This window comes from Furipterus horrens, unplaced genomic scaffold (assembly GCF_987537825.1).
Source record: "Furipterus horrens unplaced genomic scaffold, mFurHor1.1.pri manual_scaffold_2, whole genome shotgun sequence".
Taxonomy (NCBI): Eukaryota; Metazoa; Chordata; class Mammalia; order Chiroptera; family Furipteridae; genus Furipterus; species Furipterus horrens.
In genome coordinates this window covers 214,238,829-214,262,425 of record NW_028327172.1, presented here as the reverse complement: position 1 = coordinate 214,262,425, position 23,597 = coordinate 214,238,829, and the positions used below count along the sequence as shown (strand labels likewise).

The 23,597-nt window shown below is 55.8% G+C and overlaps 1 protein-coding gene across 1 annotated transcript; it reads right to left on the bottom strand.

Moving 5' to 3' along the window:
* Positions 1–634: 634 nt before the first annotated feature.
* Positions 635–23,522, bottom strand: ZBTB49 (zinc finger and BTB domain containing 49). Its single transcript, XM_090267083.1, has 9 exons — positions 23,437–23,522; positions 17,184–17,450; positions 16,439–16,607; positions 13,945–15,032; positions 11,754–11,800; positions 5,245–5,318; positions 3,840–3,922; positions 3,597–3,758; positions 635–1,275 (listed from the first exon to the last, which is right to left on the bottom strand). Exons 3-9 carry the CDS (start codon positions 16,588–16,590, stop codon positions 635–637), a joined length of 2,247 nt encoding a protein of 748 aa, XP_090123209.1. The 5' UTR covers positions 16,591–16,607; positions 17,184–17,450; positions 23,437–23,522.
* Positions 23,523–23,597: the final 75 nt, after the last annotated feature.

Here is a 23,597-nt window from a genome sequence, read left to right as displayed (position 1 = left end):
CTCAGACTAGAAAAGAAAACCCAGAGAAGAGTCTGAGGCTGAGGAGCTTGCCCAGGGCCCAACCAGCAAGTGGCAGCCAGGATTCGGGCTCCGTTCTGGTGGCTCCTGAAGCCCACTGTGGCAGGGTGGCCAAACGGAACCCGGGACCTATCCTGGGAGGGCAAGCCTTTACCTGCTCACCACGCTGTGGTTTTCAGAGCAATCAAGATGCTGGAGGAAACACACATTAGCTAGGAAGGCAAGTTTCATTTATTCGAATTAAATTATAGGAGTTTCATATACAAATAAAATCTGTGTAAATAAAAATTCAAAATGTGACATTTTAATCATGTAAAACTGCACAAATATTTATATTACTTTGTTTTCCCCTTGCAACATGAGCACATGCACAGCAGCTGGCACCGTCCACACACTGTCACGCCAGCCACCGTCAGCGAGGGGCTCCTGCAGCCTCTGCCCCCGGGGCGTCCACTTCCCGCTGGCAGCTGCTGGCCCCCAGGCCCGCGGGCCTCCCCGCCCAAACCCTGAGCTCGCGAGGCTCCCGGGTACAGCCGCGTGGGAGGAAACGGTCCCGCCACGCCTGGGCTGGTGAGGAAGGGCGTCGTGGAGCACGGCTCTCTCCTGGACGCAAGTGTCACTGGTCCAGCTCGCTTTCGTTCTGCAGCGTCTTCATCGCCAGCCCCCACAGAGTCATGCTGGAGAAAAACTGGCCTTCGGAGTTCCTGTGGGCCGTGGCCGGCAGCCGGCCGCCCAGGGGGTCGCCGCAGTGGTTGTCCGAAGTCACCAGAGACGAGCGGATGGTGGCCATGCCGTCGGCCGGGTAAGCGAAGGCCTGAGGCTGCGGGGGCTGCCCCGGGGCCTTGGCGCCTTTGCCGGGGTCCAGACTGAGCTTGTCCTGGTCGCCGACTGCAGGAGGCTGAGCCGTGGACCGGAACTTACAGTAGGAGGTGGCAGAGTGGCCGTCAAATGCTGTCACTGCCTCCGCCGCCGGGTGGCCGGGAAGCTTGACAGACAGGGGCCCCCCAGGCGCGGGCACGTCCTGGGAGAACGAGTCCGCGAGCTGGGCCTTGTCCAGGTCGGGGCTCTCGAAGGCGTGCGCGAGCTCCCGCAGCGCGTCCGGGCCCGCGTCCTCGGCCGGGCAGTGCGTCCGCCGGTGCCGCCGCAGGACGGCCGAGCGCGTGAAGCACTTGCCACAGATCTCACACGTGTACGGCTTCTCCCCGGTGTGAGTGCGCACATGCCTGCGGAGGTCGCCGGAGCCCCCGAAGCACTTCCCTGGGCAGAGAGAGAACCTTTCAGACGTGGGCACTGGGAGGGCCCGCACCCCCTCCGGAGCACGGACCATCTCTCAGAGGGGGGCCGGCGCCCCCTGCGCACCCTGGGAGCCGCGCCCCGCCGCCTCTGGGTTCAGGGTATCCCAGGCGACGCTGGGCCCCTGCCGGCTCCCGGGTGCTGGGAAACCTCAGTTCCATTTGAAGTTTCCTAAGTCTAGCAGCCAGTCTATGACGCAGAAGCAGCTTTGCTAAAGGCACTCGCGTGTTCAGGCTCTGACACGATTTTACACGTATTTGCCCTGGTTCTCCTTCCTTTCTCTGTGTATGGTTGAGGTCGGGACGTTGCCCCCATTACAGGGGGTAAGGGGGTCAGAAGAGGCAACTCGACCAACCACCTCACAGAAGCCGTGGCGCATGCAGAGGAGTGAGAGCGCCCCGCTCGCGGACGTGTGCGCACGTCACTCACGGAGCCCCCCAAGAACAGAGGGCTAGCTGAAACAACAGCCTTAAGAACACAGTTGCTCCATTACCGTGGTCTCCTTCTCCCCCTGGTTTCTCTCCCCGCCCCCCCAGTCAATCCCCATCCCGCGGTCCATGTCCGTGGGTCATTCCTACTCGTTCCTAAAAACCGCCTTTGGGCAAACGAGATGTCAGTGCCCACGGGCGGGCCTGCTGTCCCCTGGAGCACAGACGGGAGAGCTCCCACAGGGACCAGGGACGTGGTGGCATCCAGCGTAAGAGGACTGCCCAGAGGGGCCGCCGAGACCCCCGTGGACTGGCTCGGACCGCAGCGCTGCCACACGGAGGGCTGCGCCCGAGGAAGCGCAGTGAAGGCTGGGCAGGAACAGAGGGAGAGGCCGGAGGGCGCGGCGGGGGGAGAGGCCACACACGCGCAAAGCCCGGAAGGTGAAGCCGCTTAAAGTGGAACCTGTCTGGGAACTGAGGAAAGTGAGAACACACCCACACGTGAACTTGTACGTGAATGTTCATGGCAGACTTGCTAAGTGAAGGAAGTCGGTTACAAAACACCACAGAGTGAGTGATTCTGCTTCTGTGAAATGTCCGGAACAGGCAAACCCATAGAGACAGAAACAGATCGATGGTCGGCTGCAGGGAGAACAGGAGTGACAGCGGGTGGGCGTGGAGTTCCTCTCGGGCTCTGACACCTGCGGCGAGGACCGCACAGCTCAGTGCCTGGAACACAGCCTCTGAACTGCTCTTTACATGGGTGGCTTTGCGGGTGCGGGCCCTTCACTTCAACAGAGCGCTACTCAGCACCCAGACCTGTCACGCAAGAACGCTCTCGCGCCCATTCTCCCCCAGCTGATGGGGGTGGGGAGGGGCGGAGGGGTAGGGTGGGAGGAGAAGAGGTCTGCTGTGCTACCTCCCGCAGGGGCCTCTGCTGGCAGCGGGAGCAGAGAGGAACATATAACCTTAAGTCAGGTGGGTGGCGGCGGTGATGCTCTGGCACCGGCCCTGTGCGTTAGTGATCAGTCTGTCTCCGTGACGGAGAAACGCGAGTCTGCTTAAGAGGGACCAGAGGAGTCACGGAGCTGCCTCCACGCGTCTCCGGAAGGTCTGTGTGTAACTGAGGTGGGAGATGAAAGCGGCTGTTCCTGTCCATCCAAGGCCCTGCCCGGCTTTAGGTTCCAATCACTTCAGAATGAACCGCTCGGGACAGGACCCGCTTCCAGGCTTCCCACGGCTGCACTCAGAGCGTTTGCCCCATTTGTTCCACTTGCACGGTCACGTCCCTGTCACAGGTGCACACACGTGTGTGCACACACACAGTTCTTCAGAGGCTGGAACATGCTGTGATCACAGGTAACAGGTGAGTCCCGTTTCCCGGCCAGTACAATAAAGCACCTCGACACTGAGGAATGTCAGCTGTCCCTCAGCTCCCTCGACAACTTCAGACGTGTCAAATGCCCATGGAAATGACCTTGGCGTCATAACACATGACGCCCAGAAGCCCTCCCTCTCGGCCCCAGCGTGAGCTCCGAAGCCGTGGAGGACGGACAGGTGGGTGCCCCTGCGCCCTGCCCTCCAGGCGCCATGCTCGGGCCCTGCTGCAGCATACCACGCTCTCCTGCTCCCACTCTCTGCACCCCACGGACCGGACCCGTCTCGGTCACCCCAGAACCCGGAGCCTCGTAGCATAGCTCTGGACACTCAGGGTCCTAACGTCTGACACGTGGACGCAGAAGTGGACGAGGAAGACCGTGAGAGGCGCTGAAGAAACAGAGCGGCTGCCACTCTGCCCACGAGAAAGGGACGACGACTCGGCCGAGACCGCAGAGCGCCCGTGGGCGCCACACTCACCGCAGGCTGCGCAGCGGTGGGGCCGCTGCCCCGTGTGCCGGACGCGGTGCTTGACCAGCTTCCGCTGCGTGTTGAAGGACTTGCCGCACGCGTCGCAGGTGAACACCTTGTCGGCCGAGTGCGTCTTCTTGTGCTCCTTCAGGTTGCTGAAGTTGCTGAACCCTGCGGAGACCGGGACGGGCGCTCAGCTGCCGGGCCGGGCACACGGCCCTCTCCAAAGACAGGGGGAACACGCAGCCGTACCTCGGCCGCAGATGTCACACAAGTGCGGCTTCTCTCCTGAGTGGATGATGATGTGACGCTGGACATCCCCGGAGGCTGCGAACCTGTAAGGCAGTTCGGAGACGCAGGTCAGAGCCGTCCTGCGTGACCGCGCATCCTGACAGCTGCGAGTCACCGGGAGGGGGGGGCGGGGGGGGCAGGGGAGGCGGGGCTTCCTGCAGAATGTAATCGGAAGTGGCCTGATTTCACCTAAAAGGTGCATTTAAGAACATCTTTACTATTCTCTTCTTTTTAAAGGGAAGCAGAAAACGCTGCTAACACGCTTCCTCCGCCTCCCTGCACGCGTCTTCTTCAGAGACGCCACCAGCCCGGCTCGGCGTCACCGCCTGGCTGCAGAGCGCGGGCCCTCCTTGCCACCACACTTGATGGGGGGGTAACACGCTGTGCTCGGCGGGAAGGGAGGCCCGTGGGGCTGGGCACTTGGGCCTCCTGTTTGCTACCGACCACAGAGACAGCCGTCTGCCCAGGGCTCACTCAGAGCAGCCCCGCGCCAGTGCTCCCGCTTGCGTGCGGCACCCGGCACCAGAGGGCTCCGGCCTTGTCCCCACAGCACTTCCCCCTCCCGGGCTCCCGAACGTGAACTTCTCAGAGGCAGAGAGCCTGGGCTGCTTGTCCCTCCCCACCACAGCACGAACATACAGCAGCAGGCGGCTAACAGAAGCTGAATGGGTGAGTGGCTCAAGGGACGAATCCAGGGCTGCGTGACAGCACAGTCCTGGCTGGCGCCTGCCGTCCCAGCATGGCCGTTAGACCTGGGCACCTGGGCGCGGACAGACGGCCCTGGTGAGGGAGGGCCAGTGTGGCAGGCCTGTGCGCACAGGAGGGACCCTCTGCTCAGACGGCACGTCACCTCCAGCACGGGACTGTGCCACACCAAGTCCATCCTCACCTCCCGTGTCAAAGTCCCGCGGAGCCTAGGGTTTAGCTCCTTCCATTCTGCCTGCTGATGGCTCCCCGCCGGGGCCCACGGCGGGGCCCTTCCTCCCCGCTGTCCTGAGGTCGGGGCCCTCAGGCTGCAGTCCCCCGTTCCGTGCTAGACACTCACCCTCACCCGCATGGGGCTCCTGTCTATTCTCATTGCCATTGTTAATAAACATGGGCATTTTAGTATAAAGTAATTGTTTCACATAAAACCCCATTTACTAAGACTCCCGTCCTAGCTTTTCTTTCTTCAAGTAAACATCTTTTCCTGCTACTCTCATGGGTCGCCCGCGGGGCTCTGTAGGGGTGGGGCTTGGCCTGCGCTCCTGCGTGGCACAGGGAGCGCCCAGGAGGCTGGGGGACGGGCCCCGGTCAGACAGCACTACCCTCCGGAGACCGGAGCACGGGGTGCTCCCCACGGGCGAAGGGCAGGCCCGGCACTGACCTCTTGCCACAGACCTCGCAGATGTACGGTTTTTCCCCCGAGTGCCGACGCAGGTGAGTCTGCAGGTTACCTGCCTGCAAAGAAAGGAGAAGAAAAGCACACCAGTAATGAAAGCGTTTTTATAAAGAACTTATATACATTCACACAGGGCCGGGTTCCCGCCCAACTTCCAAAGGAAGACTAGATATGCACTACTCAGGAGCCACGTGCGAGGTGACGGACCGCCCAGTTCCAAGAGGGGTGCCCCCGACCCCCGGCACCGCCCCAGCGTCTGCTGAACCCGACCAGTCTCTCAGCCGTACTCCTGGGCCGAGGATGGCGCGGGGGCCCCGGCTGCCCCACCGCAGGCCTGCCCCAGGCAGCTTCTCTCTTAAGTGGGGGGCAACACACGGGACCTGCTGCTGTGGGGGTCACTGAGCTTGTGTTTTAAACAGACTTTGATGTATTAGTTCATGTATTTTCAAAGTCGGACCATCTATTTGCAGGTGCCACTGAGAAATAAAATAGCACTTGCATATGGTTATTTCATTATTAATTGTTTCTTCCTAAAAAACACACTTTTGTTCATAAGGGCCAGACATTCCCGCAGTGCTTCCTCTGCGGCACAGTGGTCCTGCCGGACAGGTCTGCAGTTCTGCCCTTTGTGCGAAAATGCTCATCAGGAGAGTCACAGGGGTCCTCAGCTGCGGGATGTTATGTTCCTAATTTCTGACACTAGCAGGACTTCACAAAGAATAGCACATTTAAACGGAGTTCACCAAATGGACTTCCAAGTACTAATCAATAGGAAATCAATATTAAATCGCCTGAAGTGCGGTGAACTTGAGACAGCAAGTACCGCAGCTGTGAAAACTGCTGCTGTCTGAGGCTTCGCAGGGTCTGGAGACAAAGCCCCCCCCGCTGTAAGTCAAGTTCATAGGCTCAGTCTGCCGCGCCCACTTGATTTTGTATAGTGTTCTGTTAAAAAAACAAACACTGAAATGAGAGAATACACCCAAGGATAATTACGTGCAGCCATTATGCACAAAATAAGCCAAGAAAGGAGAACGAACGAACAGCAATACCCAACTAACACACTTAGCTTTGTAAATTTGCAAATTATATTTTAAATAAAATGCAAAGGTAGTTCATGGTTCTGGGTTTGAAGATGGGTCTGAAGCCCACCTGTGAGTGAAAATGTACAGGAGTAAAAAGCGTGGTCTGGATTTTCTGTTATGACATGGAAGATTCTTTGTGTCTATCAGACTCTGGGAAACGCTGCGTTCAATACCGCCTTTTAGAATATGATATAGCCCTGGCTGGCGTGGCTCAGTGGATTGAGTGCTGGCCTGTGAACCAAAGGGTCACCCGTTCGATTCCCAGTCAGGGCACAGGCCTGGGTTGCAGGCCAGGTCCCCAGCTGGGGCGCGCAAGAGACAACCACATGTTGATGTTTCTCTCTCTCTCTCTCTCTCTCTCTCTAAAAATTGATAAACACAATCTTAAAAAAAAAGAATATGATATATATGGTTTAGACAAAAAAACTCAGGTTTATTTTAGGTAACCAAATAGAAAGAACTTGGCAAAATATTGAGAAATATTTTAATAGAATAACTATGAATAATAATAAAGCAACAAATGCCAATAGCAATGTGTGTGTGTGTGTGGTCTATGGCCTTCCCACACATTACCAAGGTTACCCTCAGTAACGGGTATTAAAATTTCTATTTTCTAGATGAAAAATTGAGGTTCAGATAAAGTGGTTGCTCCAGTTACACAGTCGGGCCAGGACTTAATAGCAGCTTGTGTGCGTCTGACCTATCGGCTTATCCGAGGGGGGACCTGAGGACGCGCACATTTCTGGGAGGGAACCAGCTTGTGCTGGATGTCAGCGTGACAACGAGGCACGCTGCCTCTCAGGACACGGCGCCCTGGAATTAAGATAAGGCACCACTGGCCGTTTTAAATCAGCCACTTCCAAATTTCAGAACAGCTCACGGTCATGTAATAATTCAAACTCCACCATCTACAACTGTTAAATCAGATTCCGTGTTTCGTGTTATGTTGTAAACTATGCCATGAGACCGAGATCCAGTCTCTGAATCAGGTCTTGGCAAGGCTGCACTTCCCCTTTTTAAGTTAAGCACAACAATGAACTTGTTTTCCAGGCAATATAATCAAATGGTGTGCCACTCAGTGTTACAATAAGCAATAGTAAAACATTTTAACAAATGTTTATTTAATAGTGGAAATGAATAATGGGGATAATGATCTTTCCCCAGATAAAGGATTACATATTAGTCTGATACATGATATAAAAGTAAATTAAATAGTGGAAAAATTCTGGCAAAAAAAAGAAGTCCAATAATGCATTCAGATCCTTTATACCAAATTACATGGCAAACTGGGACCCAGACTATGTGACCTTTAGTTGTGTTTTTAGTTTCAGTAAACTTTGCTTTGCCCTAATTATGTTAAGTTCATAGACCATGTCTTAGAAATCACCTAGCATGTGGTAATAATACCAGTAGCTATCAAGGACTAAGCCGTTACTGGAATGAAGCACTTGGCTAAGCAGCTGCAGACAGTGTCCCATGTAATCACCACGCCCTGACAGGGGAGTACAGTATCACTCGCACTCCACGGGAGGGCAGACCCTGGGAGGGGTCAGCCTCGGGGACAGCGGGCCGCCACGCTAACTGAGGTCTGTCTGCGGACGGCCCGGCCCGGCTGCTGCCAAGGGCAGCTACGCTAAAGCACGTCAGCAGCCAGGAAGGGGTGCTCTTCCCAAGCAGATACAGTTTTAAATAAAAACGCGGTTGTCAGAATTTTACACAGAAACACTCCACTGTAGAAAAGAACACCTGATTTGTTGGGTGATCTTTTAACTGCTCTGAACTCCTCCGAAAGCGTACTGGAGCGTCAGAGTTTGAACAGGAACAACCCAAGCATGTCCTTCTCTCAGAGAGCCCTTGGAATGGCAGCTGGCCATTCATGTGCTAAAACAACGGGAGTCAGGAAATCATAAAACTTCAGAGATAAAAAGGATCTCAGATCTTACAAGTCACCTAGCTCAATTTTAAGACTTCAGGATTACACAAAGTAATAAAATTAAAAGGGAAAAAATCTGGTGACTAACACAGAAATATCACCTAAACAAAAGTGATCCTTATACTGATAAAAGGACATTTAACACCAAAAGTGTGGGAACCAGCACCTCAAGAGCTGAAAATATAATAACTTGGGACAAGTTCATGAAACTACTCTTAGTTTTGCATGTCCACCACGGATGGGATGAAACGGTCACCTCTGGCCTCAGGCCCCATCAGTGCCTCGCGGACCACCTCTCCAGGCCGCCGTGGCCCTTCCACGCCGCAGGGACCGCGCTGCCACCCCCTCCGACAGCGCTGTGGGAGGGCACCGAGCCCCTGGAAACCCACCTCCCAGCTCCGCCACCCCGCGCCGCTTTCTGCTGCCCGGGAGAGACAGACAACTGCATCCCGCTCCCCGACAGTAACTCCACCACGCGCCCCCTCCTGTTTCTCACGGGCAGGCGTCCAGGACCTGCCGCTCGCACTCCCTCCGTTTTCTCTGCACGCACGCAACAGTCCGGCTTCTCCCCACGCAGGACACCCCTCCCTCCAAACGGAGACTCTTTCTTACTCTGAAGCGTGTCCCTTTCTCCTTGAGACCTGGGCAGACAGGGCCCAGAAGTTACTAATACATCTGTATTCTCTGGGGCCCAACCTAGGACGACCGTCGTTTCTTAAAGCCCGGGTCTCGTCGTGCTTGCTGACTCATTAAGATTGTGGCTGACTCTTTTTTAAAAACTAACATTACTAAATATTTAATGGAGCAAACAGCATAGAAGACCCATTCTCACTGGTAGATCCATTTTCTAACTTTTGAACCTTCCGGAAGGGAAATATTTCCGAACTCACTCCCACCGCAGCGCGCACGGGCAGCTGCGGGGACGTCCCAGCGCACGGAAGCGCGGACGTCTGTCCCAGCTCATCACGAGAAACCCACGCCGGCTCAGGTGAAGGGCGGCTCGTGGGCCCCGTTTACTCAGCATCTCTGGGAACGACCGAGTGCTCCCTCGGCCCGAGGCCCCACGTTCATGCTTGCCCATGTCCACGGGCCTTCAGGGCCCCAGCAGTCTCTGTGCATCACGCCCCCACCGCGAACAACACGCCGTCCACACAGAACGACCCCTCTCTCCTCCGTGTGCTGTCCCCTGTACATATTCCCGTCACAGGACTTCTGAAGTTTCGTTGTCCCTCACGGTTTACACACGTTCCTTCCTCTAAGCACTAAGCGCCTCGAAGCCTTATTCGTCTCTGTCCCCAAGCAGAGCTCCCCGATACTGCAGGCTTGCAACAAACACATATTGAGTGAAGTTTTTAAAGAGTCTGTTCACAACAATTTCATCATTTCACTACGAAATAAAACAATATACACCTGAAAACTGTAACCATACATCAGTCTACACGCCTACAAATCTGACAGAAATGGAGAAACAGAGGAAAGGAGGGTTTCTGCAGTGCCCCCGGCCAGCGCCGCCCCGGGAGGGCCCAGAGGAGCGTGCAGGACTCGGTCTCCCGTGGCGGCCCATGCCCTTGGCCGCACGAGACAAGTTCCTGCGCCTGACCGCACCCCGAGCGAGCGGAGTCGGGGTCTGCGGGCGGGCCCGGCCCCGAGGCCAGGAGAGCGGGTGCAGATTGGTCGCCGAGCCTGGACATCTGCTTCCACCTCCCCTGGGTCGGCACGGGGCGCCGCGGAAGGGGTCCACGAAGGGGACAGATCCTAAAGGATCACAATTTAAACGAATAAAGGGCTTTCCAGTCCATTTTTTAATTTAATCCTAATAATAATCCCAACATACTGTTATCCTCATTTGGGGGCACACAAGAGGCAACCACACATTGATGTATCTCTCCCTCCCTCTCTCCCTCCCTTCCCCTCTCTCTAAAAATAAATAAAATAAAATAAGGAATTATTAAAATGAGGCCCAAAGAAGCTGTGAGAGCTAATGATCACTGGTCATTCTCTCAGGTCTCAGCGCTCCCACTACACCGAGGCCGTGAGATGAAAATCGCATGTTGGGGGCGGGGTGGGGGGGGCGACAAGGGGGGACTGAGCAGAGAGAAAGGGGGTGCCGGCGACAGGACAGGGAGTGATGTGTCCTGAGCACCCCGCATGTCCGGGCTCTAAGCACTTAACCGTACCAACTCATGTCCTCCCACACACGGCCTACTGGGGTCAGTCTTGGTTTCACAGGTAAGGAACCGGAAAGGCCAGAGTCAGGCAGCTTGCCCGAGGCCACAGAGTGGGAAGCCACCGGCAGGATTTGGGTCTGGAGCCTGAGCTCTGAACCCCAGGCAAGGCTGGCATGAGGAAGCCCCAGTGACAACGGCAACTAGAGGCGCCGTCGCCCCGTCCAGGCGTCAAACTTGCTGCGCTCTGAGTGGCTGCGTGGCCTGTTCCCGGATGGCAGGTAAGACGGGGCCCCTGCCCAGACTGAGAACCCGAAGGGAGGGGCTGAGACCTGCCGAACCCCCGCACGCAGGGCACAGGCAGTGACGGTCACTAAGATTGCAGGTCTGGGTGTGTGGGCGAACGACGGAGGGCCGGCTCTGTGGGAACGCGTCCCAGACGGCGCTGCTCGGGCTCTTTCGGGGGCGCGGCAGGGCCTACCCCCTGGCGCTCACCCGACCAGCAGCCCGTTTCTGTCAAGGCCCAGCCCGAAACCCGTCCCCAGAACAGCCCACACACGCTGCTGCGACAGCGCTGCCCACGCTGAGCCTCAGAACAGCTGTGCAGTGACTGTGCCCCTGCAGGATGGGGCGCCTGCGCCCTGCGTGCCAAGTGGCCTCTGTCCCCTTTCCCTTGGAACTGCTGTCACGGCCTGGCTTGGCGGGACGAACAGTTACCTTCTGTCTCAGAAGGAAAAAGAGGTTCCCACAAGCCTCCACCCCAAATTTTCTCTAAAACATTACAGCTCTAGGTTCCTGCAGGTCTGGTGCCCGGATCAGTCCGGAGCCCACAGGTGGATACGAGAACACTGGCTGGGGGGAGAACTCATACATGTCATCTTAGCAGAGGTCAGCTAAAGGTGCACAAGCAGGGGGTGAAAACTGCTCGGTCTGCTTTCCAACACTAACACCTACTGTCCCAATAAGAACGAGACACTTGTCGTGATGCAGCATAATTTGCAGCCTCCAGGTATAAGCTCTCTCTGGTTTACTTCATTCACGAGAGAACATACTAGAATTGGACCCATTGTGAGGTGGTGGTGGTGGGGTAATTGTGAAAATTCTCACACTTATAAAAAATGGTATTTCCCCCCCAGTGAACTGGAAATTTGTTTTCTTGAAAATCATTTTCTCCTGATATAGCCTAAAGTTTTTTAAATTACAGATATGCTCAGAGGCTTCTCTTACAACCCCTGAAGTATGTCCTATTTGTAATAAAAATCAACACTGGGTTTCAGGTTTCCAATCATTAACAATAAATAAAAGTATTCCCACCTGAGAGAAATGTTTCCCACAAATGCTACATTCAAAGGGTTTCTCACCTAAAACAAAACAGAACAAAAACTTGTAAAAGCAGTCATAGCATTTGCACAATAGTTTCTTGTTTAAAATATTTCAACTGTCCCCTGTGTCTGGCCATTCAAAACAGAGATTACAAAGCAGAGATCCTTCATCCTAGAGAGTGTGGAAACAGGGGTCTCTGCGCCCTCTTCCTGGTCTGTCTCGTCCTTAGACGGTAAGCAGAGACGACAAAGGGAAATCTATGACTACGTATCTGTAAAAAATCAAACTGTTCTCCAAATACAAGCCTCTGCTGAAGCCAAACTTATTATCTGCATCCCAGCCCCGCCTAGGTTTTGGACAGAGCCTGTCCCTGCAGATGAAAACCAAATGGGAGTTTTCTGCTGAAGGGCACGAACCTGTTCACGGGTCCTTCAGCCTGACTCCCGCACTTTTCCGCTAATTCCTCGCAAATCTAAGCTCTCATTCACACCACAGGAGGTGTGCACACGGGACAGCCCCATATAGAGAGGGACCTCCGGAAAGTAGGACGAGGAGCAGCCCCTCTCCCCGGCCCTTTAGCCTTGTTGGGCACGCTGACCGAGGGAAACAAGAGAACATCACGGGAGCCATCTCTGATTTTAGTAACTCTGAATAATTAATTTTCGTATAGGTTGTAGAGAATGGGACTCCACTCCAAAGAAATCACAACAGTTCGGAATATCGTCTCTAGAAAATAATTAGTCTAAAGGTGTACTTCCCATCAAACAAATGGTTTTATTAAAATTCACTTAAAAAAATAACAACCGATGCCTTCCTACTGCATTGCTGGGGCTTGCCAAGTTTCTGGGCTTCTGCTGGGATACTATTATTTGATTGGCCAAAAAGCCAAGTATGTTTTTTTTCTTAAAAGATGCTTTTCATTTTCACCAATAACTATTGATTTGGGTACTTGAGTATGCCGGCTGTCTCCCGCTATTGGCTTCTAGTGGGTAGAGACCAGGGGCGCTGCTGAACATCTTCCAGTGCATAAGGCAGCCCCGCAGCAGAGACTGATTTGGCCAAAATGTTAATACTACCAAGAAACTTCGGAAACCACTTTTGACTCGTTTGATCCGTCACTGCACCATCTCCATACACAGCACAAATCTTTTATTTGTGTTTCAGTTGCATTTTTACCTTCCTTGAGATAACAAAGCATAATGTGCTGAAAATGTGTATTTTCTTCCATTTTCAATATTAAAATGGCTACACAAAAATTCACCAATTTCGTTAAGTTTTTAAAAAATGTATGCTGATATAACAGCTGTCACAATATAATCTAACAAAATTGTTTTGAATAAAATTGAAGACAATTAAGCCCTACTAAAGCCAACTTATGGAAAACAAACAAACATTTTGGCCAAATTTGATTTTCTCCTAAAACTGTTTAATGGCTTCCTCAAGGATGGGGTGGGAGAACTTTTAGAATTACTGAAACTAAATTATTTTAGTCTGAATTAACCTATATTATGCTTTTAAAGAATACATTTCTTAAAAGGGAATAAACGTAATCGAATTTTAAAGAGACAACTATAGCTTATCTGTTTTAGAACTTGAAATTTTCAATACATCAAAATAATCCACTATGCTTCTTTAGAGATGGAAAGTTTATCGATAAAAAAACATAATTAAGTCCTGACTGGTGTGGCTCAGTTGGTTGAGTGTCATCCTGCAAAACGAAGCGGAAGGTCGCTGGTTTGATTCCCGGTCAGGGCACCTGCCCGGCTTGTGGGCTTGTTCCCCGGTTGGGGCATGTACAAGAGGCAACCAACCGACTGATGTTTCTCCCTCACACTGATGTTTTGCTCTGTCCCTCTCCCCCTCCCCCTTCCTCTAAAATAATTAAATAAAATCTTAAAAAAAAAAAAAAACCAATGTAATTAAAATAAAAATGAAAAGTATGGCATCTTTTAAAACTGGCTCTATAAAAGCATCTACAGAACTTTAAGATTATTCTTTAAGAGGCATCACCAAAAATATAAATTAAAAAGTAGTTAATGCTCCTTGATTTTTTTAAAAAAATGTCAAAGACATCATCGAGCAACAGCAAAACTTCTTACAAAGAAGCGGGGCAGGCAATGAATGGTGTGCGACCGTCTGCACGGCTTCCTCCCTCCTGCCTGCGGGCACTGAGTCAGTGTACCTGTATGAGACCGTCTGTGAAGCTCCAAATTGCTCGGGTGTTTAAAAGGCTTCCCACACAATTCACACGCGTACTGTCGCTGGGACTGCAGCATCTGGGACTGGTCGTCCGGCGCCGCCAGTTCCTCGGGCCTGTCCGTCTCGTTCACGCAGTCCAAGTTCTCCGAGCTGGCGGGGCCCTCCCCTTCCTTGCCTTCAGCAGGCAGACTGCTGGCTTTCTGCGCAGCGTTCTCACGGGCAGGGCCAGTCCTCTCTGTGAAGCCGTCATCTGACTCAGGTGCCGAGGTCTGCTCTGCAGATTTCTGTGACTTCAGGAAATTGAGCTTCTTAAGGTGGATGGCCTTTTTGAGCCTCATCTGCTTGGTAGGGTGCTGGCACGTGCCGTCTGACTCGGGGTCTGGCGCAGGCCCGCTCAGCGGCGGGGCCAGGAAGTTGGAAGGCAGGCTCTCCGAGGCCGGCAGGGCACACTCAGAGTGGCTGACAGCACAGGGCTGGCTGTCCGCGGCCGGGCCCCCAGTGAACGGCTGCTCGGTGACTCGCTCGTGACTGGGACACGCGGCCTGCCTGTAGTACTGCTTGCTGTACAGGTTTCTGAGCTTGTAGTAGCAGTTCGGCTGTTTGATGGGCAGCTCCGCGCAGCCGCCGTCCGAAGTCTCCGGGGCTGGTCTTGGCGCGTCCCCCGCAGGGCGGTGCAGAGGCAGCGCCGGTGCAGCCTGCGTGTGCGGCCCACCCAGGCCCTTGCTGAGCTGAGCCTCGGCCGTGCACTCCTGCAGCAAGTGAGGGGAGCAGTTTTCGCCGGCAACGCAGTCCGTGTCGGGGGTCAGGGCGCCCTGCAGGGCGAGCGCACTGGTACACGGCGCGCCAGCGGGCTGCTCCACAGCGGCCGCCTTTAAAAACGCGTGACACAGACTCAGCACGTTTGGAACTTGCAGACACTGTGCTATGTCCAGCATCACCTGGACGTTGTCCTGGCTGAGATCCAGATGAGACGTGTACATGAAGTCCAGGATCTGCCCAATGCCGCCTACATTTTTAATATCCAAGTGAAAAACGTCATTTTTCTGGCCTGAAGAATTCTGGAAGAGGCTCCTGATGAAAGAAAAGACATGTTTACAGTGATAACAATTCATACATGCTGATAACTTTTTCTTATAATACTCATGTGACTAGTCAAAATTACTATCCTTCTGTAAATGCCAGGATTTTAAAATTAAGTATGCCCCGCCGGCAGCCCCCGTCCGGCTCTGCCTCCATGACGCCCCCGCTCGAGGACTGGACACACTCCCGCTGCGCTCGGTCAGCGGCTGTGTCTGAGCCTGCCCAGTGGCCCGTAAACCCGCAGTGAGAAAAGCGCCGTGAGTGACCGAGGGGAAAGGCGCACTGCCATAAAGTGCACCCTCTCCATCCCGGGCACCCGGCCCATTCCCCAGCGAGGGAACCTGTATCGTGTAAGATGCCAGGCTGAGGGAGGTAAGCTGTCTTGCAGCTTTGCTGAAGACACTTTATCAGATGCAGTCACCTGCTACCCCCAAAGAGCCTTCAGCTCTGTCTTTTCTTAAGGAAAGTACCAACGAGAAGCGGGGTGGGGAAAGTGCCCAGTGGTCAGCGTATCACAACATCTAAACCCCACTGTCCTGGGAAGACGGAGGAAGGCGAGGCCTGGCTCCGGGGCCGTTGGGCAGGACCGAATGTGCCGCCTGCCTCAGCGAGCTGTGTGCTCACAGCACACACACCGCGGCTGTGCTGTACCGATGATTCAGGGTCACTGAGGAAAGACTAGATCCTGTTCCCTATGTCGTCACCAGAGCAGTAGAACAGTATGCATATTCTAGGACAAAAGGTGCTGGAAGAAATCCTCAGGGCTCAGAGAGCTAAGTCAGAACACGGATGGAGAGCACTTAACTCGGATGTTAATGATAAATGAAACACTGTTGCTTGCTGTTACTGTTTACAAGTAAATCCTTCATATAGGGAAAAATGATTACCGGGGTAAGGACACTGAATTGAAACCTGTTCTCTTAGATAGTCAAATGAGAAACAAAAAGTAAAGTGTTTTTAATTAAAACAAACAAACAATGCAGCATATAGGCTGTTTCCTCTCTCTGATTTCTTATCACAGAAACATCTTTACCAGAAATTTTATTCCTCAATCTTTTCATTCTAAAAGGATATATAGAAGACTGACATTAGTTAGAATGACTAACACCAAAGTACTAAAATGCTTTCCATCGTCCCCCACATACATATACATTCCCATTAAGAAGCTCCTTTGCTCCCTGGTTACTGTAAATACAGAAGCAAAGCCCCACAACGTGGGAGGTGAGCACACAGTTCACTACATGGAGGCTGTATTAGAGACCCGTACAGTTCTATTAACCAACGTCACCCCAATAAGTTCAGTTAAGACCCCCACAATGCACTGAAAAGCAGCGGAGAGTGGAGCCCAAGGCATGCGCCCTGCGGGGTGTAAGCCCAGCCCCCCCCAAGCCCCGCACCTGAAGTGCCGGCTGAAGGCGGCCAGGACGTTCTTGTGCGCCTTGAAGCACACGCCGCGCACGACCAGCGTGCAGTCGCACAGCAGGCCCTGGATGCGCTGCTCGTGCAGCTGCTGCAGCAGGTGGCAGCCGTGTGCCGCTGCGCGCTCCATGCTTGCGGGCCGCCGACCTGCAACAGAGAGCGGGACAGGCGGTGGTCCCCCGTGGCGACGCCGGCAGCGGACGCCGCCCCGCCCACCCGCCGGTCTGTGTCGCGGGGCCCTGTCACAGCAGCTTAGAGGCGAGCGAGCCCACAGAACACGCAGTTCCGGAAGCGGCCAGGCCAGTCCCGTTCGGCAGAACCGCCCGCGATGACAGAAACCCCCCGCACCTGCACTGTCAGCCCCGCGCGCACGGAGCCCTGGGCATGGGGCCCGTGCGGCCACGCGGCCGGGCCTCTAACGTACCTAACCCCAGGCTTAAGAAGTCCCGGCAAGGGCCAAAGCGCTCTGCACAGAGGGCCCTGAGGCAGAAGCTGGGGGAGGTCTGCCCTTGCAGGGAGCGAGGAGGGGCCCTTTAAGGACCCCGACCTTGCCCCTGAACGAGCTGGGAGGTCCTTACGCAGACACAGAAGGTCTCCCCGTTCACCACCTACTCACTGACCGCCTCCCGTGTGCCAGGGTCTGGGCTCCAGCAACGGACAGAACGCGTCCCCCACCCCGCCCCACGGAGCTTCAGCTGTAGGGAAGGGAAGGCGCGCACGTACCTGACGCCCCACTAGAAGGAGTCTGCGCCACACACCTGCGCACACGGACGAGTTCCGCGCTCTGACGCCCCGGCGTGCGGTCCAGGCAGGGACGAGCCCGGGAGGGGAATACAGCGGAGCTCGTTTCTCTGCGCCTCACAGAGGCTGCACTTTCTACAGACTGAAGGCAAGACCCCCCTGCGCCAGCGAAGAGCCGCCCGCCCGCTGTACTGGGGTACTCACTCTGCGGCGGCGGTCCGGAGCGGGGCCCGCGTCTCGGAGCTGTGCCTGCAGGGGGAGAAGCGGAGTGAGATGGGACGACACTCTGGAGGACAAGGCAGTCTGAGACCCTGAACACCTAAAAGCCACCGCCTGCTTCACTTGCTGCCACTCCCAGCGCAAGAGCATTACTGAGAAGTCACCAAAGGAGCCAAAAGCTAAGCTTCTGAACACGGCCCTTCTTCGATTACTAATTTATTATTGCCATGATGTTGTTATTGTTATCATTACCGCCTTACCTCTATGACTCCCAGATGTGCCGGCCAAGTTAAGCAGGCCGCGTTCTCGGCCAGCGCTGGTGCCCCAGCCCACTCCCTGAGCTGCGTGACTTCCCCATGCCCCTCTTCCCTCACCCTGTCTCACGGGTTACTGACAGACACGTGAGAACCCACGAGAACATTTAGAAGAGCAACTGCCAGATATAACCACTCAGCAGATGTCACCTGTAAGGCACACCGGGGAAGCCCGTGAAAAACACAGGCCCCTGGACGCCGTCCCGGGGTTCTGTTAGGCTGCTCTAGCGCGGGGCTCAGGCACCGGCTTTGCCAGCCTCCGGGGGCCTGTGAAGCAGGTGGGCTGGGGACTTCTGCCTTGTGTCCCCACCCAAAGCCTCTGGCTCTGGTCACTCCTGTCCTGGGAGAACTTATTTACTTCCGACTCTCCCACCGGCCCCACCAGGGCTCAGCTGAGCGGTCACCGACTCCTAAAAGCCTTTTCTGCCCTTTGTAGCATGTTCCCCCTCCTCTGCTGTTCCTTCTCAATTCCGGCTGTGCGCCCTTCTCTAGGACCGCACGGCACCCCGTACACACTCCCCTAAGACCGTGCGTCACTGTGTCCTGTCCTCTGTGTCTCTAACTCGCTGTGAGCTCTGGGGGTACCACCTGACGCGTCCTGGCCTGGCACATAGCAGAGGCTCAGCCATGAGAACTCATGCCAGCTGGCTGCTGTGGCTGACGAGTGATGGCTAGGGATGCTTTCTGACTCCCCTGACACTCCCTAGAAGAGCGTTCCCAAATCCTCCACATTCTCTCCATTCTCACCATGCCCGCCACCCTCATCCACAGAAATGACGGGGACCCCAACTTCACTAAGAAGGCTGAGCCGGTGGATAACTTGATGTAACCTGAGTGCTTTTAACTTCTTTTCTCAATTTCAAATTTCCCACCCCCCGCCTTCGATCCCTCGAGCATCACAGGATGAAGTGTGCCTCCTCCTTTCCCCGCTCCCCTCGACCCCATTCCCTCCTGCCTCCCCCAGGACTTTGCTTCCTCCCCGCCTCCCCCTTTCCCCTGCTTCACTCTGTCCTCCACTTGTTCACCAATTTTTATCAACATACCAAACCCAACCCTCCCACTAGGTCCATGTATTCACCCTCAGCCTCTCATACACTTTCTTTTTAATAGAGAGGAGAAGGGGCGGGGCGAGAGGGAAAGAAACATGGATGTGAGAGAAACATCAATTGGTTGTCTTCTGGATGTGCCCTGGGACCAACCCACAACCCAGGCCTGTGCCCTGACCGGGAATCGAACCGGCGACCCTTTGGTTTGCGGTATGATGCTCAACCAACCGAGCCACACTGCTCAGGGCGCCTCTCATATACTTTCAGAACAGGAACCAACACATCCTGCTTTGCTGAGGACTGCTTTTTCACCTTGCAGCCGTGTGGTCATGCTCACTGTGCTGGGACAGACTCGCCCACAATGCTTTCCTGCAGCCTGGACAAGTGCAGTCTGCCCACCTCCGTCCTGACCCCTCCATCCCTTGAACACCCCCGCTACTCTTACCATGGCCCTAACCCACTGTACTTATTCCTCTGCAAGACCCCCAAAGGTTAATGCCCCCAACTCTCAGCACCTGAGCCCTCTTCTCTTTCCCTTGACAATCACATCTATTCTTGGCCTTCATCTGTTCTAAGCAGACAAGTCCTAAATTTGAAACTTTAGCTTCAAACACCAGCTCCAAATGTCGAATTTTTTGCTTAACATCTCTAACTGTATGACCCCTCAACTAAGAATCCCCCAAACTTGTCCCCCATCACCTCACCCTTATTCTGATTCCCCTGTTCCTCTTTGGAAAGCTTTGTTTCTGGTTTGTGGGGCCTGGGGTAATGGCATGATCTTCTGGTTTGAGATCAGGGCGGGATTCAGAGGTGATGTCATCGATAAAGAGAAACACCACAGCCCCGGGAGCTCATAATACCACCCAAAACAAGGACACGGAAGGGAAGCATTCTGCTGAGTGGCAGGGCACTGTCCCAAGTGCTGAACCCTAGCCAAACAATGGAGTCATCAGACTTACCCACCGCATTGCTGCCAGGAAAGAAAGGGCTCCTTGGCTTATCATTACTGGCTGCGTGCTACAGTCAGGCACTGTGCTAAGCGTGTTTGAGACGTCATAACGCTGTAAGAACTTCTTATTACCATTTTACAGGGGGATTAGGGATTAGGGAGTTCACTGGCGCTCAGTGGACTGAGTGCCGGCCTGTGAGCTAAAAGGTCACCAGTCCGATCCTGGTCAGGGCACAGGCCTGGGTTGTGGGCCAGGTCCCCAGATGGAGGTGTGCGCGAGGCAACCAATTGAAATTTCTCTCACACATCAATGTTTCTCTCTCTCTAAAAATAAATAAATAAAATCTTTAAAAAAAAGAAAAGGACTGGGGAATTTAAGTAACTTGCCCATGATCATAAAACTTATGGTCCAAAGCCAGGATTTAAGTCAATCCTGGTCCCATAACCCTGCAGTCTATGCTCTGAGCTGCGCCAGCTCCGTGAGGAAAAGAACGTTGGGAGACACTCCACCGACCCTTCCTCCGCAGACGCAGACGGAATAGGCAGCAAACACTCTGGCTCTGCAGGAAGATTTTCTAGCTACGTAGAAGTGCTAAAGGGAAAAATTCTTAGAGTTACGATGATATGCAAAGTTATGAACCGTTCCATAATTTACTTTGACAATAAAAAGTATAACTAATCTATATTATTTAGTGTAATTCTCTAATTGTTTCATGATGTTAATCCTGTAAGTCCCTAATAAAAAAACTTCTAGAAAAAGAATTGGTAATTTATGTTTCTTATGTGTCCTATGCGTAACAGTTATAAGTAATAATGTATATACCTACTAAAAGTAACAATAACAAATACTTATGTTTCCCATATGCTACCAGGCACTCTTCTGAGCCGTTCGCGTTAGCTCAGTTATCAGAGTAGTGGTAAGATAGGTACTGCTGTTAACCTCACTTTCTAGAAGAGGACAGTGAAGCACGGGAGAGATGACAGACGGCCACAACTTCCTTGACACGCCTCCCAAAAGGAAGAGGGGTCTGTCTCCTCCCGTTGAATCTGAGCAGCCTCTGCTGTAATCAACAGAACGGGCGAGAGGAAGGGCGTAGATTGGGGCTCATTCCTGGGCCCAGGCCCAAGGAGCTGACAGTGCCTGCCTCCCGCCTTCTGGAACATGGGCTCGGGAAGGCCCAGTCGGCGGCAGGGCTGTCGGACGCCCGTGGAGAGGACACACGGAGCGGGAGGAGGTTCAGCTGAGGCCAGCACACCCGCTGCCCTTCCCAGGCACAAGGCCTGGCAGCGAAGCCGCAGCAGACTCTCCAGAACAGCCCACACTCGCTGATACCACCCCGGCTCAGAGCACACGGAGCTGAAGGGCTGCCCGGCAGAGCTCTGCCCGAATTCCTGACCCACACAAATGTGAGATGAAGCACAACAGTTTTAAGGCACTGCGTGTCGGGTAACTGGTTGCACAGGGACAACCTAACCAGGCACAGAGAGGACGGTCACAGAGCAAATAAGTCGCAGGTAATCAACAGGGGCAACGCTGTACTTAAACCCAGGAAATCTGACTCGAAAGCCCACAGCCGAAGTCCTAGCCCGAGATACACGTGACGGAGCAAAGGCCGTCCCTGAAGCACATCAGCTGCCTCTTCAGCCTGCTGCTGTGCCCGAGTGTCCAGGTGACCCCACGGCAAGCGCGACACTGGCAGGACGCACACCGGCTAGACGCACGCCAGCAACACCAGGCGCTGTGCTGTGACGCGGGAGCGCGGAGCTCGCCCACCTCTGCCACCACGTCACCGTGTGATGGGAGCAGACTCTTCTTCGGCGAAACCGTGGACCCCTGCCTGCTTGCTCAGTGCATCCCTCACATGTAGACACGTGCCCTGGGCACAGCAGGTGCTCAATACACGGTTTCTGGGCCCGTGTCTAGGCTTCAGTGTTTCCATCTATAAAAATGAAGGTGTCCCCCATCGGGCTAAGCTCTGAAGGTTCTTCCTGCTCTAAATGCTAAGAATCAATACTGAGAACGGGAGAGAGAGATGAACTGAATGCACCAAGAAGAGAGAACAAGGAACACACAAGCATAAGCTTGGGCGGGTGGAAGCGAAGAGGTGCTTCTAAAGGGGACGGGACAGCGCGGACTTCTAGGCCACAGACGGCCCTGCTGTTTGGTCGGACGGTCTACCCACCGGCCACCACCCGCGGGAAGCGCTGGGGGAGTCGGCTCAGCGGGGCCATTAGGTCCCTTTCCCAGGGCCCCCAGCCCAGGCCCGCGCACCGGGCTCGCCCGCGTCTCCATCCCGACTCCCGCAGCAAACGCCGTGACCCGGAGCCTACAAGCCCGGACACCGACCTGAGCGCCACCCTGACTCCACGGTGCCACCGGGGCCAACCTGGTGAAACCCCTGCGTGGGCCTGGCCGGGCCGGCAGTGGCGCGGGGACGGGAGCCGAGCGACTGGCCTGGGTGGGCTCCTTGCCCTCCCCCGGCTGTGTCCCCTCCTCACGTGCTCATCGCTGGACAAAGGGCCCACACACGCCAGGCACTGAGGCTGCAGCGGGGCCGCTCACGCGCGGCCACCACGCCGTCAGGGAGGGCAGCCCGGTTCTTCCCGGGAGGTCCCAGGTGGAGAGGGTAGAACGCCGATCTGGGGGCGCTTCCTGCGGAGGACGTTAGCCAGGGATGGAGGCGAAGGAGAAGCCGCGGGGCAGCGCCGGCGAGAGCGGTCCCCCACCTCCCGCACACCAACGACACCTCCTGGCCCCTCTGTCCCTCCTGTCCACGCCAGGGGACCCCTCCTGCTGGGGGCTGGACTGCGTCCCCCCGACAGGCACCCGCTGGACCCCTGACCCCCAGCCCCTCCGGCTGTGACTGTGCGAAGGCGGCGCCTTTAACGGGGTCATGAAGCTGAAGCCCTGACCCACCGTGGCCGACGCCCCGGGAGGACGAGGAGACGACGCCCACCCCCGGGACGCTCAGGCGCAGGGGACGGACCGGGGCGGGACGGCGCGGAAGGCGGCGGCCGCGGGCCGAGGACGCGGCGTGCGAGGAGCCCAGCGCGGGCCCCTGGGGCTCGGCTTCCCACGTCCAGAACTGGGAGCAACCCGGGGCCCGCGGGCTCGCTCGGGCAGCTCCAGCAGACGAGCGCGCGGCGCACACCCGCCGCTCCAGCCCGGCCCCGGCCCCGGCCCCCCCGCTCGGCTCCCGCCCACTCGCCCACGCCGCTCACGCCGGTGGCCGCCGCTGTGGGCCGCCCGCCCGGCGCTCGGCTTCCGCCAGCCGCTCCGAGGACCCGACGGGGCAGGTGCCGCTGCGGCCCTCAACCACCCAAGCGCCGGGCACCGCAGTCCACACGGGAAGGGACTGAGCTGGGCTCTGGGCTCTGCGCTCGGCGACGGGGAGCCGGGAGCCGGGTGCGCGGGGCGGCGGGGCCCGAGCCGGAGGCCGGGCGGGGTTTCCAGGCCCAGGGAACAGCACGAGGGCGAAGGCCCCGCTGCAGGGGCGGGATCGGGTCTTTGTGTCCCTGAGCCAGCGCTCGGCCCCGTCGCTGGTTTACGCCGCACGACCGGGCAGCTCTCCGCCACGCTCCGGGCGCCCCGGGACGCGGGGGCAGCGGCGGGTCCGAGCCCTGTCCGGCCCTCGGGCGCCGGCCTCCTCTCCGGGCCGCTCCCACCGCGTCGCGAGGCCGGCCTCCCGGCCCGGCGGCCAGCTTACCCTCGGACGCCACTCTCCCGCCCGCGGCCGTCCTGTCGCCCGCCGCCTCCAGCGCGGTTCGCGGCGCTCCGCCGGCTGCGGAACCACCGGGACAACGCCCCCTCGGCTGGCCGGGCCCGCCCCCCGGCTTCCGCTACGTCACTTCCGGCGACCGCGCTGCG

What these genes read in the sequence shown, in the direction of transcription:
- ZBTB49 (XM_090267083.1), bottom strand. Translation starts at nt 16,590, where the DNA reads ATGGAGCGCGCAGCGGCACACGGCTGCCACCTGCTGCAGCAGCTGCAC. An exon ending in TCACAGACGGTCTCATACAG is followed by an intron (nt 11,801 to 13,944) that starts GTACACTGACTC and finishes GTTTTGTTTTAG; the next exon opens with GTGAGAAACCCTTTGAATGT. An exon ending in CCACCGCTGCGCAGCCTGCG is followed by an intron (nt 1,276 to 3,596) that starts GTGAGTGTGGCG and finishes CTCTCTGCCCAG; the next exon opens with GGAAGTGCTTCGGGGGCTCC.